The sequence below is a fragment of the Globicephala melas genome, chromosome 15 (assembly GCF_963455315.2).
Source record: "Globicephala melas chromosome 15, mGloMel1.2, whole genome shotgun sequence".
NCBI lineage: Eukaryota > Metazoa > Chordata > Mammalia > Artiodactyla > Delphinidae > Globicephala > Globicephala melas.
Window position 1 is genome coordinate 15390241 of NC_083328.1, and position 19142 is coordinate 15409382.

Here is a 19142-nt window from a genome sequence, read left to right on the forward strand (position 1 = left end):
AGCCACTGGCAGAACTTACTTTATTAAAAAAATGACGAAACAGGTCTGTACATATTTACAGGCTGGGGTGCAAGGAGGCACGGGTCCAGCAGCAGGGGCACAGGCACAGGACACTCACTTCTTGGAGAGTTTGACTTGCTTGTGCTTGGGGGGTGCCCACTTGAGGCAGACAGAGTCCACTGTGGGGAGAAGAGGCATGAGAGGCAAGACTGGGCCTCCGGGCCCGGCCGCTCGCAGTGGCTGCTCTGCCCTGGGCCCAGACCAGGTTTCACCTCGAGGTGAGAACAGGGGTAGACTGGGTCCTGGGGAGGGGGCTGCCCCAGGCTTCGGTCCTGGGAGCTGGTCAGACTGGTTGGGGATCCGATGACAGCAAAACAGAGGCCTTGGCTCACTGCAGTCCTTACATCTACCCTCTGCCCACACACACACACACACACACACACCCTGGGCAGACTCCACCCACCTGTTATGGGTGGTTTCTTATACTGGGCACTTTTGAGGTGTTCCTCCACCAGCTTGGGTGTGACACAGATCACATGCTGGCCCTTCCAGTACTTGACCATGTTGAGGGACTGCAGGGTGCTGATGATGTCATTCTGGGTAATGCTCGTCATCTGGCTGCAGAAAGGGATTAGAGCAGATGCTGGAGAGAGCTCCCTTGTGGGATTTGGCTGGGACAGCAAAAGGGGACAAGGAGACAGTTTGACAGCATCACGGCCAATCTTAGGAGAGTCCTTCCCTCCTGAGGGTTCCAGGTGCCTCCCTTACCTAAGGTCCTTGATGGACAGAGTGCCCCGGAAGTCTCGCAGGATCTCCAGAAGGACCCAGGACCAGTAGCTGCGGTAGCTGAGCTTGCCCAGGTCAGACAGTGGCTTCTCAGGGGAGCCTACTGTGCTCTCCAGCTTGGACAGCTCATAACCTGGCAACAGTGGAAATGAGGAAACTGAGGACCCACCCTGCCCTGGCACCCCTCACCACAGCTGCCTTTCCTGGACAGGCCGGGAACCACTCACTGAAAGCAATGAGGAACTTTCCATAGCCACGGCGCTGGTAGGGGGGCAGGGTCAGGATGCAGGCCACGTTGTTCCCATCTGGTGACTCCTTTTCCTGTAGGGGTGGGTGGTCAGGACCTTTGCGGAGGCTCAGCCCCTGCTTCAGGTTCATTCTCCCCCTCTCCCTCAACCCGGGCTTCCCAACCCAGCACCTTCGAGAAATAGCCGACGATGTGGGCTCCCTGCCTGTCCACCTCGGTCAAAATGTAAAAGACGAATGGCTCCACGTCGAAGTACAATGTCTTGTGGTCCAGGAAAAGCTTGGCCAGCAGACACAGGTTCTGACAGTAAATCTGAGGGGTCGCGAGGTGGAAGCAGGCTCAGGGAGCAGGCGTAACTCCTCCGCCTCGCCCCATGGAGGCCTGGGCAGGAGCTGCCACCCTGCCCTGCAAGTGCCAGGCTCCAGACAGCAGCCAGTGCCAGCACGGTGAGAAGTGGGATCCTCACCAGAACAGTCATGTTTAGAACTGGAAGGAGTCTTAGAGTCACGTTTGATGGATGGGGAAACTGAAAATCAGAGAGCTATGAGCACTCAAGGAGGTAACGGCAGAGCTGGACCAATCACGGCTACCGCTTCTGAGCGCTGAAGAGGAGCTCAATCTTCACAGACACGAACTCTTCTGTTTCAGGTCAGGAAACAAGCTCAGAGGAGACAGTGGCTCGCTCAAGGTCCCATGGCTGGTGAGCACTAGGGCAGGATTCAACCTGCTATATGAGTTCTGACTGTTCACAGCTGTGTCCTCAGCACCTAGCTCAAGGCTAAGCGTGAAGCTGGGAGCTTGGTAAATGTCTGCTGAATGGACGACCCTCGAGCCTGACTGCAACCTGAGCTGTCTGCCCAGTCAGCCACACCGGGACAGAGACCAATGCCAGGAGGGCCAGTGGGACCTGGAGGTTGGCTTCATGGCAGAGATCAAGGACACCTTTTACATCCACTCTCGTTGGATTCAACAATTGTGTGAACCCAGCGCTGCTAGACCCATTTTGCTTAGGAGGCAACGGAGGCTCTGGGGGGCGGCAGTGGGGAGTGCTTGCCTGAGGACCCAAAGCTGGAAAAGGCAGAACTGGGAAGAACACCCAGGTCTCCTGCTGGGGCCCCTCCTGCCGCCCCCAGCCCCATTCATGCTCAGGAGGGCAGAGCAGGGGGCTCTGGTGGGGCTAAGATTTCACAAGCTGCTTATCATAAGGCTGACAGAGGCCCATGTTTACTAAACCCTATTCGATGCCAGGGACTGTGCTAAGTACTTGACTTTGCTGTCTCATTTACTCCACTAACAAGCCTGTTAGTTAACTATTATCATGACTCTTGTCTTAAAGATGAGGAAACAGGAACAAAGGACCTTAAGTAACTTGTCCAAGGTCAGCTAGGAAGTGACGGGGCGATTTGAAGCCAGGAGCCACTCAGAAGCCAGGCCTCTGCGTCTTACACTCCACGGGACTTCCCCAGGAGACCTTCCCAGACTGACCAGGCAAGGGTCAAGTTCTCAACACAGCAAAGCAGGCCCCAAAGGCCCCACCCTGCCGCAATGCCGCAATGAAGTCCTTCAGGAACAAGGAACTTATCGGTCTGAGCCACAGAGCGCTCCCAGCAGGAAACCTCACACAAAGCAGTTCACACCCAGGAAAAACAAACACCTTTTCTTCAGGCAGAAAGAGAAAGCAGTTTTTAAGAACAGCCTGAGGCAAGACAGTCTCCACTCTGGGTTCCAAAAGCGCCTGAACCCAAGCCACCCCAAGCTACCCCATCAGAAGGCAAGTCCTCAGGGAGAGAAGGGAAACTCAGAACTCGAGGCTGGCACCACAGGGCCACGAGTTGACTATGCACCAACCACAGGCCGAGCACCAGCCCGCGCACCAGCCCACAGTCCTCTTCGCACACTGAGGCCAGCCTCTACCCTATGGCGCCGGGGAGATCGTGAGATCGTCGGGAGGTGCCCAGCGTGTCCCCCCACCTGTCACAGTGCCTCCCCCCGGGGCTCACCTTGTGGTCTTTGCCGTCCACCTCGTACACAGAGATGTTGCTCTTGCGGTAGATCTCCTTCCCCGGGGGCTGCCGCCACTGGCACTGGCCCTGGGGGTGGGGACGGGCAGGGGGAGGCACAGGCATGAGGCCCCAAGGCTCCCCGCTAGGTGCCCCATCCCGCCCTGTGTGGCCTGCAGCAGGCCTCTGCTTCTCTCCACCTGGAGACCCCGGGCCCCACCCTTTACCTACATCGAGTAATACTCCCAACCATCTGAGGAGACGGGTGCTATTCTACAGATGGAGAAACCGAGGCACAGTAACCGGCTCAAACATCACACAGCGAGACGGTTTTAAGTCCAGCTCAGCCTGGCTCTGGAGGACTCTGGAGGGCCGGCACCCATGACAAGGGCATTTCCCAAACCACATACATTTGCCTCAGTGTCTCTACCCTGTGGGAAACACGCCACTGCCCTGCCCCAGCAGGTCCTGCATGTGGATTAAAGCTTCCTGTCTGTCCGCACCTCATGGTCCCACAGCTCTTTTCCACAGGGGAACCTGGCTCTGGACTGGCCTTGATAAACATGTGCTGAGGGCAAGGGACCCCAGAAGGTTCCCATTCCACAGAAGAGGAAACTGGGGTCTGGGGAGGGTCAGCAAGTTGGCCAGGGTCACTCCAGCAAAGGCAGAGTCAGGCCTGGAATCCAGGTCTCTCCAGCCGGGGCAGCTTTTCCTTGGACTCAACTGCTCTGGACCTTGCCTAGTGCCGCTGCCTCAGCCGGCCCTCAGCCTCTATGCCCACCACCGCACTCACCAGGCCCGGCCCAGCCCAGCCTCACCAAGTGGAAGCGGTAGCTCTTTTCGTATTTCATGTACTTGAGGCAGTACTCGCAGAGCCAGAGCTTGGGCTGTTTCCCGTAGTCTTCAGGGAACGGGGAGAAGTACCAGGCGTCGATTTCGTAGTTCCCGATGTGGATCTTGTCCACGTACTTCACCTTGGTGATCTGTGGGCGAGGTGGGAGTGAAGGGCAGGGGGTGGCTCGGTCGGGGCAAGGGATGCTGTAGGGAAGGGGTGCCCCCAGTTAGGACCCACTCCCCTACTTACCGCCTCATGTTCCTTCTCCAAGGCTGCTGTTGTGGGGTCCATCTCTGCATAGGTCTGAGTGAGAAAGAGCAGTGGACACAGGTGAACAGAAGTGGAGGTCAGGCCACGCCTCCCATCCCAGAACCCAGCACTTCCCGCCTGTCTAGCAAACCTGTTTCACCTGGTTTCGGAGCTGACTGGTCCAAGTTCCTCTCCCATCTGCCCACCCACCCATACATCCCAGACACTCCTGATGCCCAAGTTTGGACCTTTTGCCTGATGAACAGGGCTAGGATCAGGAGGCCTGGTTCCAGTTCTTGGGCTGGTAAGAGCTTCAGCTGTACAACGCGATCAATCCAGCTCTGCCACAGTTGTTGTGAGACAGATGACATAATGGGCCTGGTCTTCCGCTTCCACAGCAGGAACTGGTGCGGACACTCCGGTGTGCCTGGACCTCTTTCCTGCCCATGGGACTGCTCCCGGAGGCCCCTCCCACAGGCACATCAGGCTCTAGGTGTCCAGAAAGGAACTCAACCTTTCCTCCCTGCAAACCTGGTCATCCTCCTGGGTTCCCCATCTCACTAGGAGCATCACCTTCAGTCCAACTACCCCAGACCAATAAGAGGCCAGCTCTCAAGACTCCTCCCCCTCTCAGCCTGGCATCCGAATAATGGCCACGTCCTGTTAGCGCTACCTCCTTGTCATCTCTGGAACCGGTTCCTCTGTCCCACACCGAATAGCCACTGCCACCGTCTCAGGTCTGGATAGTTGACGAGGCCTCTGTAAATTCCCAGCCCCCAGTCTCAGCCCCCTCAGATCTGCTCTGCTATCAACACTCCTGTTGCTGGCCTCCATGGTTTTGCACATGCAGTTCCTTCCACCCTGAATGTCCTTCCCTCTCCTACAGCTGCCAGAAAATGCTTACTCAGCCTGGCACCGAGCACGAGCCAGGCAAGTGCATGATGAGGCAGAGCTTGGCGAGTGATCACGTGTGATTGTTTTTGCTGTGCTCTCCCTGTCCTTCAAGGCCCAGCACCCTGGGAAGGTGTGGTCAACAATCCTCCAGGAGGCCTGACTGCATTCTTCCCGATGCAGAATACATTCGTTCCCAAGTCAGGAATTCAGTGGTCAACAACAGTACCCTCCGACTCCCCCTTCTTGGTTTCCCCCATTTTCCAAGTCTTTGGAAGGCAGGGACTACAAGTCAGGTGGCACTCACAGCCCATCTTGTTCCTAGGCCAGATGCTGAAGGAGGAACCAAGTCCAGCCTGACAGTGGACGCAGTTAGGCCTATGACCTACACCAGAGTAGATGGCAGCCTTGCCCTGTAGTTCAGAAGGGAGAAGGAGCCAGTCTTTTACCCAGAACCCCTTCCACAAAGCACTTTGCCTGGATGGCCTCATTTAACCCTTTTGGCAACGCTGAGATACAATGTTCTTACTTCTGTTCTACAGAGAAGTAAACAGGCAGGGAGAGGCGAGGTCACTGGCCCTTGGGGACTAGCCAGCTGCCATTTATTCCAAGTACTAAGCACTTACGTCGTAGGCATTACTCAGAACAAGCCTGAGATGGGAATCCTCACTCTCTCCACTGCACGGAAGAGGAAACTGAGGCACAGAGAGGTAAGCTCACAGAACTGGCACCCAGGACAGCTGGGCATGGGCCCCTCGCCTGTCCAACTCCACACCTAACCCCTGCAAAGATGAGGGAAGGATGATTTTCCTCCTCACATGCCTCTTTAAAACACATTTCCCAACTCATACAACACAATCCTCCTCTGTAAATGCATTAAAGAATTACAAAAACACTACTTTCCGTAAATGCTGCAGTTTATTTAGAATTAAACATTAATTAGGCTCTGAAGAACCTTGCTGATCGTTAACTCGCTGTTACTCGTTCTTTGATTTTATCCCCACTGGCCCACTGTCAACCACCCTGCTGCCTGCCAGCTTAGAGGTACATCTTTGCGACTTAATGTGCCAGTGCAACCTGGCTGGGGAGCTAAGAAAACCTTAGATCCGAGCTGTCCGGTAAAGTAGTCACTAGCCACAAGTGGCCACCTAAATTTAAGTTCATTACATTCAAATAAAATTTAATTCTTGGGACTTCCCTAGTGGTCCAGTGGTAAAGAATCTGCCTTTCAATGCAGGGGACACGGGTTCGATCCCTGGTCAGGGAACTAAGATCCCACATGCCGTGCAGCGCGGCCAAAAAAAAAAAATCTTTTAATAAAACTAAAAAATTTAGTTCCTACTCACACGAAACACATTTCAAGTGCTCAAGGGCCACACGTGGGTAGTGGCTACTGTTTCGGACAGCACAGAGGCAGAACACTTCCATTTATCACAGGACGTTCAGTTGGACCGTGCTGCCTTAGATGGTGAGAGATTTTTTGGCCACGCCACGTGGCTTGCAGGATCTTAGTTCCTGACCAGGGATTGAACCCGGGCCATGACAGTGAAAGTGCCGAGTCCTAACCATTGGACCGCCAGGGAATTCCCAGTGAGAGATCTTTCTAATTCAGGTATTTCAAATTTTTTTTATCACAGCACTGTATACCAACTGCAAGTTTGTGTATATACATATATATATTTGTATGTGAGATAGAAGCTTCTTAAAACAATACTTACCTTTAATAAAGTGCAATGCACTATGGTACTTTCTACCTTGTCCTAGTTCTTCCATTTTTGAAATTTACATGGTCACAACCCACTGAACTAATTTGGCAATCTACTAACAGCCCCACAGTTTGCAAACCATTGCTGCTAAGCCCAGGACGAGCACTCAGAAGGATGGACTGGCACTGGTTGAAAATAATGAACGTCTGGGTGCCTTGAGAGCTCCATAAATCCTCCTCTTGTGTGCACACCCCATCTCACAAATCCAGAAACTAAGATTCAGAGTAGGAGGATAGAAACCCCCCAGGGCAGGCTAGCTTCGTGAAAAGAACCCAAGTTTTGGAATAAAGTGGCAGGAATTTCTGGCATGTTTCAAAGAGCTTGTGCCCCAAAGTAGGACAATCTAGTTGGCCAATCTAATTCCTAACTGGATTCCTAAAACTACCTGTACCTCCCTTGTAAACTGGGGATATAATGCTTACCTCAAAGAGTTGCTGTGAAACTTCAGTGAGATCATATACTGAAATACTTAGCCTAATACTGTGGTTCACAAGCCTATAAATGTTTGCCATTATTACTCTAATCTCAACCCACCCTTTTACTAGCTGTGTGATCTTGGGCATGTTACTTAACCTCTCTCAGCCTGCTTCCTGTTTTCCTCAGTAAGAACTAATTATCCCTGTGGTGTTGAGTTGTTAGGGAGGATCTGATGAGCTTATACAGGCACAACACTCAGCACAATGCTTGGCAATAGCAAGTGCCCCAAATCACTCATTCTCTTCCTCCCCTTTGGACTTCAGGTCCATCTGTCAATGTGGCACAGCCAAGAGCGGGCACGAAAGGTGCAAGAGGCCTGAGTTCCAGTCCCAGCTGTGTCATTTCCTTGCCACGAGACTGTAGCCAAGCTCTCACCCTCTCTGAGCCTCAGTTTTCTCATCTGTGAAGAATACCTAAGAAGAAATAAGAGTCCCCTACACACTGTAGGAGCTTAAGAAATGGGAGCTGCTGTGGTTTTGGCACCGGGACCCAAGGGAGTCAGCAGAGGCAGCTGAGCCTCCTGCGGCCCCGGGGAAGGGGAGGGGCCCGGACCTTCTGCACGTGGTTGATCTCGTCATGCTTGCGCTTTTGGTTGCGAGTGATCTTTCGCTCAGGCTGCTCGGCCAGCTCGCTGAGGTACTTCTCTGAGTTCTTCTGCACGGCATCCTTCACCGTCTTGGTCAACGCCAGCCGGTTCTTGTCTACCCATTCGTCCAGTCGCCGGTTAACTGTGAGGATGGGCCATGAGGGTGCTGCCCTTCCGCTCCCGCCCCCCCCCAGACCTGGATACCCCAAGTCACTCACAGCCCACATAGTGTACATAGAATTCCTCTCGGCCCTCCTGATCGTTCACTCGAGACTGGATCACTTCAGCAGAATCTGTGAAGGGAAAAGGCTAGGATCACCAGGAAAGAAAATAGGGCTGGAACAACAGTGATCCTTCACACTGAGGAGCGGTTTCCCAGATTCTGTGGCCAAATGTACGCTAACCTCACCTGTTCACATCTGCCACTCCCTTCAATCACTGTCTGAGGTGGGCCAGATTGGGCTGTTATTCTTATTTTAGAGACGAGGAAACTGAGGCTTACCCAGGGTCACCTATTTGAAAAGTGATAAGAGCAAATACTTAACTGAATTTAAATCTGGCTCCAAATTCAATGTTTCTTTTGCTATACTCAGTCGTTCATTTGTTCAGGGGTCATGAGGGCTAGCTGTGGAATCAGACGGCCCCACTTCCTAGCTATATTTAACTGAAAAAGTTATTTTGGCTTTCTGAGCCTCAGCACCTTCATCTGTAAAATAAGGATAACCGTGCCCACCTCAAACGGTGAATTAATGGCTCTAAAACGTTCAATGACAAACAGCCGACCATTCGATAAACGAGGAAGGCAACCACTGCAGGTCTGGCCCTGTGCTGGGTTGCTGCTGGATATGGTGATGGATCATGAGCAGTCCTGCCCTCCGGAAGTTCCCACTTTGATAGAAGACAGACAGACAGACAATGACAACATAATGGTACATATACTATAGCTCAGGTATGAAGAAAATGTTGCATTTCTTCATACAGAAAGGGAACATACAGAAGGGAACGACTCAATCTGCCTGAAGGGAGTCAAGAATGGCATCACAAGGGATATGATGCTAAAAGGATGACTGGGGCTAGCCAGCTAAACAAGGAGAAAGGGAAGGAAGGGCATTCCAAGCAGAGGGCACAGGCGGTAAAAGGCATATGGCCTTCAGAGTACACAGTGTGGTCTGGTCTGGCAATGGCCTTTACTAGGGGTGCTGGAAAACAGAGAGGTTACAAAAATGAATGCCATTCTAAGGAACTTGGGGTTTATTTTGGAAATGAGGCAAAGCAATAGAAGGGAGGGGAAGCTCGCTTTTGTGTTCTGGTAGGTCCTCTCCGCTGGCGGCTGCAGGGGATGGATGGAAGGGGGGAGTCACAGAGACAAGGGAGACCATTGAGGAAGGAGGTTAACAAGAAAAGGGAATGAAGCCTAAGACTGGGCAAGGAAGTGGATTGGGAGCTCTACACACATTAGGAAGAACTTGGCGAACACCCAACTCGGAGGGGGTTGTAGGCGGCGCCCGGGCAAGTCCGAAAGTCCGCGTTCTCCTCCCTCAGGCCCCGCTCCCGCCCTTAAACCCCGCCCCCTGGCCCTGGGTCCCGCCCTCACGCCAGGTGCTATCCGGCCGCCGGCACAGGTACGTTTCTCCGATCTCCACAGTGACTTCTGGCTCGCCACGCGCCGGGGTCGGCGGAGAGACGCGGCCCGGGGACGGGGAGGTCCCCTCGACCGCCACATTCTCGCCGGGCCCGGGATCGCCCTCCCCCGCGACCCCTGAAGTCGCCGCCGCAATCGCCGCAGCTGCTCCCTGCGCCGCCATCGCTGTAGTGGAAGTGACGCCAGAATACAGCGCCGCGCAGGGCCTTTAGCTCCGGGTCAGCGACTCGTGGCGGAGGCCGCGGCCGGCTGGAGGCGGGAGGGGGGGGGGTCTGTGACGTGGCAGGAGCTCATTGGCTCGTGCGACGGTCTCCGCGGCGCTGGGCCAGATTGACGTGGACTGTGCCGGTTGCCCTGGAGTTGTTTTCCGTTTGGAACTATGGCTGCACCCTGGAGTTGAAAAGAGGAAAAAGGCTTTCCTGATGTGATGCCTCAGCTCGATCTTTTTAAAGGTCCGGGTGCCTGATCAGGGGGCGCTGCCCCCACTCGACCGGGGCAGAGCCAAAGCAGCCTCCCTGGATGCCTGGCTTTAGGGCGATGAATTTGGGATTAGCACCCATCCCCGTACCGCCCACTTCCGCCTGCCAAATCCCGGTCTTCCGTCTAAGACTGAAGAAACTGCCTTCCTTGTTGAGTGGGAAAAGGACAGTTGGGGTGGGGGAAGCAGGACGGATGTGTGTCCTGGGACAGCCAATAAATCACTCTCACAGAATCAAGCCTTTGTAAAGAAAGGACCAGGTCCCCCAAACAGAAACTAGCCAAAGGCAGTGGACATAATGGAGAGCATCTGGGGCTTATTGAGTAAGGAATCCTGGGTTCTGCCCCTTCACTGGGGAAGTTGTACAAGTATGTCCATTCCCAGAGTGTCGTTAAAGGTTAAACTGTACAAGCCATATAACTATAAAAAGGTTGAACCATGTACTTATCTCTTATGTATATAAAACAAGTGTACTGCACAATACCAGACAGGGTAGGTGCTCAAACATTCCCTTTGGCCTCTCTCTTAATCATCTTTGACTTATAATTTGGTTATTGGGCTTAGAAACAATTCTAAGAGGGGTGTAATGCTCAAGCCCTAAGGATGAGGTTATAGATCAGGAAATGTCTAAGTATTTGTGAGGGATGGCAGTGGGAAGTGCTGGTAACTTGGCTTTTGGGGAATGAAGGAGTTTGGGGGGAGCAGTAAATGCCAGTTGTCTGGCAGCATATGAAACAGAAAAAATAAAAATCAGGCAAGAAAAAAAAAATTAAAACTGTAGTACCTTTTCCCACTCTCCACCCACCCCTAGAACTATGTAGATGATTCACCCAGATCCCCTAGAATCTTTTTCTGTTGCTTCTTTGTGCTTATATTTCCTTTGATGGGCTTTCAAAAGCCAGCACCAGAGGCTTGTTTGGCAAACTGCCCCTCAGGCTAATAGAGCTATTTTGCCTCAGAAGAGATGAAAACAGAAGTTCTTAGCCAGCGAGTTTTAAGTACCTCCCCAACCCCATTCAAATAGGGACATTAAACGAATGATTGTCCAGTGGAGGAGTCCATCAATGACTGTGGAGCTTAGCTCTCTTGCCTGGCCTCCTGCCCTTCCCTTTCCCACTTCCCCTACTCCCTTCTGGGAGCACTTTCTCAACAAATCACTCGGACACAAATCCTCCTTTTAAGATGTGCTTCTAGGGAACCCAACCTGAAACATCCCTCCTAGCTTAAAACCCTTCCATGGGTCCCTGCTGCCTCCAGGATAAAACCCATGCTTCTTCACTGTAAATTCAAGGTCTTTCACCCTGACTGCCACCTACCTCTCCAGTCTCACCCCTTCTGCCCTGCAGCCAGCAGGATCAAGTCACTATGGTTTCCCACCACCAGATACAATTCCTGTCTCCCCTCAGTGCCCCACCTCCATCACCAGTTCCACCAAACAGGCCTTCAGGCCTTCTCCTTCCCTGGCAAGATAGGCAGGTGGTCACCTCACCACCTGCTCCCTGGAGTCCTTTCCTTTTGCCCTCCCTACCAGGACCCCACTGTCCTCTGGGGCCTGTCAGAGCACAATCTGGTGTGTTCCTTTCCTTGGCAACAGCAAGCACAGCTGGCAGACAGTATTTTTAACCTTACTCAGGTTCAGGAATCAGGTGGCTTGGAAAGTTGCCTAGTCTGGTGACCGACACCTCCGCAACCTGTGACTGCTGGGAAGGGAAGAGTCAGAACTGAGGCCTAAAGCTGGGCCAACCCGGGCCTTCAATATTGTCTGGGAGCCAGAAACATTTGGTAAATGAAATAAATGAAAGGTCTTTGCACAAACTGCCCAAGTCATCCCCACTCCCGCCAAATGTAACATGCAAGCGACTCGGGGCCAGTTCCATTCCTGGTCTGCCAGGCTGTGAGGACAGAGACTGGAACATGAACTAGTTAAACCCAAGGGCCCAGGGGACCTGAATGGGGGCAGAAACAAAGGCTCACCTGCCCTGCCCACACATGGGGCCCAAGAGGGCATTCAAAATGTGAACTTTAATAACAAACAGCAGGTCAGAGTGGGGGTTCCCCAGGAACAAGAATGACGGAGCTGGTGCTGGAGACCCCAAGGGTCCCCACTTCATCCCCTCTAAGGCCTGGAGGCAGGGAAGCAGTGGACCCCATCGAGGAGGGGAGGTGCCTGGCTCCACGTAAGTCCATCTGCTTGGGGCCCTAAGACCCGAGATGCAGCAGTGTGTAGAGCAGGGTGGCACCCTGCTGGGCCCGGAAGGTCCTGCCAGGGTGTGTGGCCTAGCCTGGGCAGGCAAGCAGGCCAAGGGCTGCGGGGTCAGATGCGGAAGCTTTCCTCCCGGCCGTCGATGTGACGGAGCCGCAGGTAGACGTCCGTGCCAATGCCCTGTAGGGACTGCAGCCGAAGGGAACCACCGAGGTACTCTGCGTAGGCCCGCGATGTGGGCAGCCCGAAGCCAAAGCTGGGGGTGGGCAAGGGGACAGAACACGGGCTTCAAAGGTTGAGTCTCCTGGCCCCCCCCCCGCCCCTCCATTCTGGCCAGGTGGGGCCTCACCCGTGCATGGGTCCCGACTGGCCGCCACTGTGCAGGTCCAGGTGGCCGAAGAGGGGGCTGATCCGGGGGTCCTGGGTGCTGGCCTCAGCTGTAGTGAAGTGGTAGTCCATAACCCGATCCAGGTCTTTGTGAGCGATTCCCCCGCCCCGATCTGAAATCCTGGCAGGATGACGACGACAGGGGTTTGGCTCAGCTTTGGTGGGGCTCACTACCTCCCCAAGTAGACAGTGCTAAGTCGGGCTTCCTGTCGCTTCCACGCAGACATGGAATGTGGTCACCTAGACTCTTGGGCCTTGTTTTTTTAAGCTATGTTTCTCCACCCTTACCTCTGCCACTAACTGCTTATACTTCCTCATAGGACTTGACGTTTATTCTCAGCCCAGCACCGCAGACTGTTTATTTCTGACTCTTTTCCCACTCTGGGCCCCTCAGCTGCTGACAAGGACAGGGCCCTGGGGCCCACAGCTGGCCCCAGATCCACTCATGTCCAGCTCATGGCAATCTCAGAACTGGAGAATATCCTGTCCAACCAGAAACTAAATCTCAGACTGGGGCAGGTACTGGCTTGAAATCATCCAGCAAATCAGAAACAGTGCCCAGAACCCCCATGCATCCCACCCCAACTCCCACCCAGGGCAAACCTGATGACGAGATCGATATCATTGTTGGCGATGGTGATGACCACATCTGGGACATTGTAGGGAGTGTCTAGGTGACTCTCCATTGTGGCTCTGTGCAGGGGGCAAAGATCAGTAGGTGGTGGTGCCCCAGCCTCACCCCAGTTCCTGTCTGCCCCCTTCCAATATATCCAGCAGCCCACCTCATGGCATTCTTGAGCAGCTCGGGCAGGATGTAGTCCAGCGGCATCGGGATGAAGGGAAAACGGGCAGCCACATGTCCATTGATGCGGACTCGGGGGGCATTGCCATACTTGTGTTCACACAGGCGTCTGCGGAAAGGAGCAAGGGTTCAGACCTCAACCAGTGCTTATCAACTGGAGGTGATTCTGTCCCCAACCTCCCAGGGAAATTTCACAATCTCAATCTCTAGCGACATTTTTGGTTGTCACAGCTGGAGAGTATTACTGGCATCAAGTGAGTAGAAGCCAGGGACTCTTCTGAACATCCTAACAAGCACAGGCCAGCCCCTCACAAAAAAGAATGATCTGGCCCAAAACGTTAACAGTGTCACAGTTGAAAAACCCTGCCCTGGACCATGCCCTGGGCAACGGATCAGACCCAAACCTTCCCTGCCCGAAGACGTCACCCCCTTAGCCGTTCTAGCCTCACCTGGCAAAGTCCACCCACTTTTCAATAATCTTCTTTGGTGAGAGGCGAGTGCAGATGATGCCAACAAAGTCGGGCTGGCAGGAGAAAGAAGGTCAGGACCAGGGATCACCTCCACCCACACCGTGGCCACCAAAAGCTTGCAAACTCTAGACTACGGAAGCAGCCCCAAGGCTCTCCCCAGGCCCTCGGCCCGGGTCCCCAGCCCATGGGGGCTCCTGGCTCAGTCCTCTCTGCCCCACTTGACATTCCCAGGTAGGTCTCAGGTCCCCGTGCCCCACCTTGTCCTCATGTAGCGCCAGATGATGTGTAGCCAACATGCGTATCCCAAGCCTTGAAGTCAACGTCTTGTCTAAGAAGTAGCGGACGAGCTTCTCATCCTGTAAAGAGCAGGGGCTCAGAAACCCTGTGCCTGGGACTTCCCTGGTGGCACAGTGGTTAAGAATCTGCCTGCTAACGCAGGGGACACGGGTTCAATCCCTGGTCTGGGAAGATCCCACATGCCGTGGAGCAACAAAGCCTGTGCGCCACAGCTACCGAACCTGCACTTTAGAGCCCACGAGCCACAACTACTGAGCCCATGCACCACAACTACTGAAGCCCGCTCACCTAGAGCCCGTGCTCCGCAACAAGAGAAGCCACCGCAATGAGAAGCCCGTGCACCACAACAAAGAGTAGCCCCCGCTCGCCGTAACTAGAGAAAGCCCACGTGCAGCAACAAAGACCCAACACAGCCAAAAATAAATAAACAAAAAATAAAAACAAAAACAAAAAATGTTTAAAAAAAAAAAAAAAGAAACCCTGTGCCCTTCCCAGGCCCTCACAACAGGCCTGAGCCCCCATTGCGCTGCCCCTGACCTCTATGTGCTTCCGGCTCTCACGCAGGCCCTCAGCTAAGAGGGTCACCACATCCTTGTGGTCGTCCAACAGCTGTCGCACCAGCTGGCAGTATTGGGCATCATCCGTCTGGTCCTTGATCTGCAGGCCACAGAGTCATGAGCTTGGATGGTCCAGCCCTGACTTCTCAGCCCCTCACCCTGCCCTGGCCCAGCCCTCACCGGAGGGAAGTCTGTCAGCTTCTGGAAGGCACGGATGTACAACTCGTGCTGCAAGGAAGAGGTGTGGGAATTCACAGGGATGCTATGGGCACCAGGTAGAGAACAGCCACCCGTGCCCACCTATGGGGATCGCCATCCACCCCAATTCATTTGGTTCAAACCCCATCATGGCCTTTCAAGCCTCCATGAAGGCTTGGGTCCGAGTCCTCTGTGGCCCTGAAACCTTTTGGCAGGTAAGCATCTACCACTCTGATTCCGTCTCCCCATTTGCCCCATGGGCGGTGGGCACACTGATCTAAGGTCCTCTCTACTAGGGAAACCGACGCCGCCTTGAGGCCACCTTACCACGTGCAGTATGGTGGGGTTGCAGCCAATGATGAAAGGAAGACTGCGGAAGCCCTTGATACGATGAGCGATCCTCACTGGCAACTCCTGCTGCAAGTACCGGGCACTTTTCTAGAAGAAAAAGAGGAAGAAAGTTAAGGCCAGGGCCTGAGTGGCTGGGTCAGAGCTCCAGAGACCAAGAGAAAAATAGGGGCAAGAATCTTACCAGAAGGTGACTGCCATCCTGAGAGCGGCCTGAATAGAGCATCATGGTCGGAGTGAGACGGACTGAGGGCTGGAGGGGCAGAGGGCCCTTGAGCACTGAATCTCTGACACCCTGCCCCCATCATATTAGCTCCACCCCTTCCCTGGACACCCACTCCAGCTCTGGACCCAGGCCTCACCGCCCTAGCTGCACACCTTCTCCGCTGCCACATCGATGGCCGACTGGTTGTAAAAGGAGGTGACTGTCTTGGAGCGCTCCCGTGCCATCTCCACGTGGTGGGTATCGGTGGCTGATGTGGAGCGGGCCCGGAGAGACAGTGAGGGCCCCAAGAGAGGCCAGAGTGCTGGCCCGCCCCGGGGTCCGCTCCCCAGCACGGAAGCCAGTATCATCGTTTTGCTCTTTTGTCGAACTGGGCGGCCACTAGGGCTGAGGACCAGATAGATGGAGGCGACCCCAAAACGGGGCAAGAAGGGTGTGGGTGGGCAGGGGCACTTCTCTGACTTCAGGGGCGAGAGCCGGTCGAGGATGCTGACAAGCTCAGCCTCCAGGAGCAGCTCCCATCTATAAAGGCGGAAGAAGGGGGAGTTGTAAGGCTCTGAATCCAGGCGCACTATCTTTCCACGTGAGCACGGGTTAGTCAGATTTGGACAATCTCTGCCCACCCCTTCAACCACTTCCCCAAGCACACACAGGCCGACTCTGGATAACCTTGCTTTCCGGGGCTACTATTCTTCAATCTGATGTTCTATCTGGTAGTCTGGAGGGAAGAGGATCCTTAGACCCATCCAGCCCGAAAACCTCAACCCCCGCTCCCTCTGATCCCGGGCACCCTCGTTCAGGGGGCGGGGCTGACCCCTAATCCGGCGCCTTCGGACCCCGGCCGGTGTCTGGCCTGCGTACCTGCGGCACACAGTATTGTTTACCCCAGGGTCGGCTGCGTTGAAGTAGCGGCTCGGGAGTCCCCGTCTGGTTCCCTCCCTCCGCAGGGTCACTTGGTTCGGCCCGGATCTTCCCCATATGGTAGATGCCAGTCCCCCAGCCCCCCAACCCCAGTCCACGCGCGCTCCAGCAATCCAGAGCAAGGGCGGAGGCGGCGGGCGCGCGATGCGAAGCCTTCGCGGCACGGTCTGAGCAGGTAGCTCCACTTACCTCGGGGCCAGAGCCAGGGCCGGGGTCCGAGAGGAACGGCCCAATAGTCCACCGGCCGGGCTGGCCGAGCCGCTTGCGCCCTCTGCCGCCGTGACGTCACGCGGGCTATGGGCGCCCGGTGCCTCCTGGGAGTTGTAGTTTGGAGCGGAGGACTCGCAACTCGCGCCAACCCATCGTGGCTGTCTCTCTGCTCCCAGGTCCCCAAATAAATAGCACAGCTCTCTCCCGGAGAGAGCTCCCGGAGTTATCTGGTCTCTCTGGGCCTCTGTCTTCTGCTCTATAAAATAGGATCTCTGGGAAAGAAATGCGAGAGGGCGAGAAGACCCTTAGATGCAAAGTGCACAGACCAAACCCTACCTGGATTCCTCCCCTGAGGTCCCGTCCTTCTCCCTTCTAGCTCTTGACTCATTTGTGGGAAACCAGACTGCCTGGTTCAACCCCCAGCTCAGCCACTTACCATCTGGGGCAAGTTACTTAAACTACTCAATACTTCAATTCCCGTATTGGTAAAATGAGGTTGTACCAACCTTAGGGTTGTATGGTCACATGAATTTATATATGTAAAGTGCCCAGAATAGTGCCAGGTGTGGAATTAACACTCTACTAGGTATTACTATTACTATTATTGTTACTGAGTCTAAGCTCGCTCTGCTCGCCGCACGACAGGGCATAGGAGACGAGGTGTTGGGCAAGCAATTCAGCAGACCGAGAAGATGGCAGACTAAAGTCTCAAAATCACCAACTTATCGGGGTTTGGATGCCAGTTTCTTTTATAGCACAGAGAGGGGGAGGAGATGAGGAAGTAAAGTAAAAAGGCCATAAGTTTTGCAAATATCACCTGGAATGGCCAGCCTCGGGGAGGGGATGTGTTAATTTCTTCTTTCTTATAGCCATCCACAGGCAGACAGGGTCCGGATGTTTCCTTGAACAAAGGCACTTTGGTTTAACATTCAGGCAGAAGGGCAGGGTTCCCCGAGGCAGGCCATTGTGTGTAGACAGTATCCTTTTCGTGAACAAAAGCAGCAGAAAGCAAAGGTTAAAGTAAAAGAAACAGATGGAACATATAGTCAGATATGGCTCTTCCCTGTTACATTATCATTATTACTAATTAATGCCAGCAACAAACACAGTTTAGGTGACTTTTCTGTGCAAGGAGAGGAGATTGGTGTTGAATTAAATAAATAGACCCTTCCCTGCCCTGAAGAGGAAGGCAGACAATTTCCGTGTCATCAGTTGTGCTAAGAGCCACACAGGAAGGTCTGGGAAATTGGTATAGGTGCAGTGTGAGCAGGACTGGCCAGGCCTAGGAGCTGGAGTGGGAAGGACATGTCAGGACAGGGAAGAGCCTGGAGCATGTGGAGTCTGGGAGGAGAGGAGCTGAATGAGGTGACCAGAGCCAGATTTTGAAGGATGAGTGTGCATTTGTCCTGAAGTAGTAAGAAGCCACTGAAGAGGGCTTCCCTGGTGGCGCGGTGGTTGAGAATCCACCTGCCAATGCAGGGGACACGGGTTCCAGCCCTGGTCCGGGAAGATCCCTCGTGCCGTGGAGCAACTAAGCCCGTGCGCCACAACTACTGAGCCTGAGCTCTAGAGCCTGCGAGCCACAACTACTGAGCCCAAGTGCCACAACTACTGAAGCCCGCGATCTACAGCCTGTGCTCTGCAACAAGAGAAGCCACCACAATGAGAAGCCCGCGCACCACAACGAAGAGTAACCCCCGCTCGCCGCAACTAGAGAAAGCCCGGCACAGCAACAAAGACTCAACACAGCCAGAAATAAAATCAATTAATTAATTAACTAATTAAAAAAAAAAGCCACTGAAGGGTTTTATCTAGATAGATCTGCTCCTTAGACAGAATGCTCTGGCGGTCGTGATGGGACCAGTGAGACCAAACGAAGAGAGACCAGTGAAAAGACAGTTTTTCCAAGCAGGCGATGATGGGAGAGAGACTTTTCAGTGTGTGTTTGTGTGTACTTATACTGACCAGATTTTTCTTCACCATGGTCATGTATTTTCTAAATAGTTTAAATTTTTAAAGCAAAGGGGTAAGTGAAGCAGGCGATATTTTGGAGTTGGGGGGGGCTGTTTTGTTTTGTTTTTGAAAATTTTTTTTCTTTTTTGGCTGAGCCGTGCGGCTTGAGAGATCTTAGTTCCCGGACCAGGGACCGAACCCCGGCCCTCGGCAGTGAAAGCATGGAGTCCTAACCACTCGCCCACCAAGGAATTCCCTGGAGCTGTCTTTAAACTTCAGCAGAGGTGGGACCCTTCACCACCGGCTGGCCTGCCTGAGGGACTGGGGGAAAGTCTGCACAGATCATGAGGAAGGGGCTCCCTGAGTCTCTGGATTTTCTCTTCGCCCCTCATCCCCACACCATTCCCACCCTTTCTTTTCCCGCATCCCGGCAATACCCTGGAGTGAAGCTGGGAGGACGCTCAGCTCTGGAGGCGGCTGGAGGAAGGCAGGGCTTGAGCCAGCGTTAAAAGGGAGAGGGGAGGGTGCTCCCGCTGGGAAGGCCGAAGTGCGCAGAGAAGCAAAAGATGGCTTGAAGCGTGCCGGATCCCGGCGCTCACGTGGCCGGCAGTGTATT

At 54.0% G+C, this 19142-nt stretch overlaps 2 protein-coding genes across 4 annotated transcripts; both read right to left on the reverse strand.

Annotated features, from left to right (window-relative positions):
- Positions 1-3: 3 nt before the first annotated feature.
- KAT8 (lysine acetyltransferase 8) lies at positions 4-10747 on the reverse strand. The gene is made up of 11 exons (XM_030871831.3): positions 9432-10747; positions 8056-8130; positions 7804-7979; positions 4118-4171; positions 3852-4016; positions 3034-3123; positions 1205-1345; positions 1014-1107; positions 769-919; positions 464-618; positions 4-179 (listed from the first exon to the last, which is right to left on the reverse strand). Exons 1-11 carry the CDS (start codon positions 9640-9642, stop codon positions 115-117), a joined length of 1377 nt encoding a protein of 458 aa, XP_030727691.1. The 5' UTR covers positions 9643-10747; the 3' UTR covers positions 4-114.
- Positions 10748-11947: 1200 nt separating this feature from the next.
- BCKDK (branched chain keto acid dehydrogenase kinase) lies at positions 11948-19123 on the reverse strand. 3 transcript variants are annotated; one of them, XM_060285482.2, is made up of 14 exons: positions 18964-19121; positions 17391-17555; positions 16553-16845; positions 15598-15964; positions 15404-15472; positions 15199-15309; positions 14854-14901; positions 14654-14773; positions 14077-14175; positions 13799-13872; positions 13330-13458; positions 13151-13240; positions 12510-12668; positions 11948-12416 (listed from the first exon to the last, which is right to left on the reverse strand). In XM_060285482.2, exons 4-14 carry the CDS (start codon positions 15790-15792, stop codon positions 12272-12274), a joined length of 1239 nt encoding a protein of 412 aa, XP_060141465.1. In that variant the 5' UTR covers positions 15793-15964; positions 16553-16845; positions 17391-17555; positions 18964-19121; the 3' UTR covers positions 11948-12271. The 3 variants fall into 3 exon arrangements, with proteins under 3 accessions (XP_060141465.1, XP_030727699.1, XP_030727700.1); XM_030871839.2 differs by lacking the exon at positions 17391-17555 and having other exon boundaries at positions 18964-19122; XM_030871840.2 differs by lacking the exons at positions 14854-14901; positions 17391-17555 and having other exon boundaries at positions 18964-19123.
- Positions 19124-19142: the final 19 nt, after the last annotated feature.

Bases quoted from the DNA above. Each gene is read 5' to 3' on its own strand.
- KAT8 (XM_030871831.3), bottom strand. From the start codon at position 9,642: ATGGCGGCGCAGGGAGCAGCTGCGGCGATTGCGGCGGCGACTTCAGGG. The intron at 920-1,013 runs GTGAGTGGTTCC...CACTGTTGCCAG, and splicing joins AAAGTTCCTCATTGCTTTCA to GTTATGAGCTGTCCAAGCTG. The intron at 619-768 runs GTAAGGGAGGCA...CCCTTTCTGCAG, and splicing joins CTGTCCATCAAGGACCTTAG to CCAGATGACGAGCATTACCC.
- BCKDK (XM_030871839.2), bottom strand. From the start codon at position 15,792: ATGATACTGGCTTCCGTGCTGGGGAGCGGACCCCGGGGCGGGCCAGCA. The intron at 15,310-15,403 runs GTAAGATTCTTG...TTTTTCTTCTAG, and splicing joins AGGATGGCAGTCACCTTCTG to AAAAGTGCCCGGTACTTGCA. The intron at 14,902-15,198 runs GTAAGGTGGCCT...TCTTCCTTGCAG, and splicing joins ACCCCACCATACTGCACGTG to CACGAGTTGTACATCCGTGC.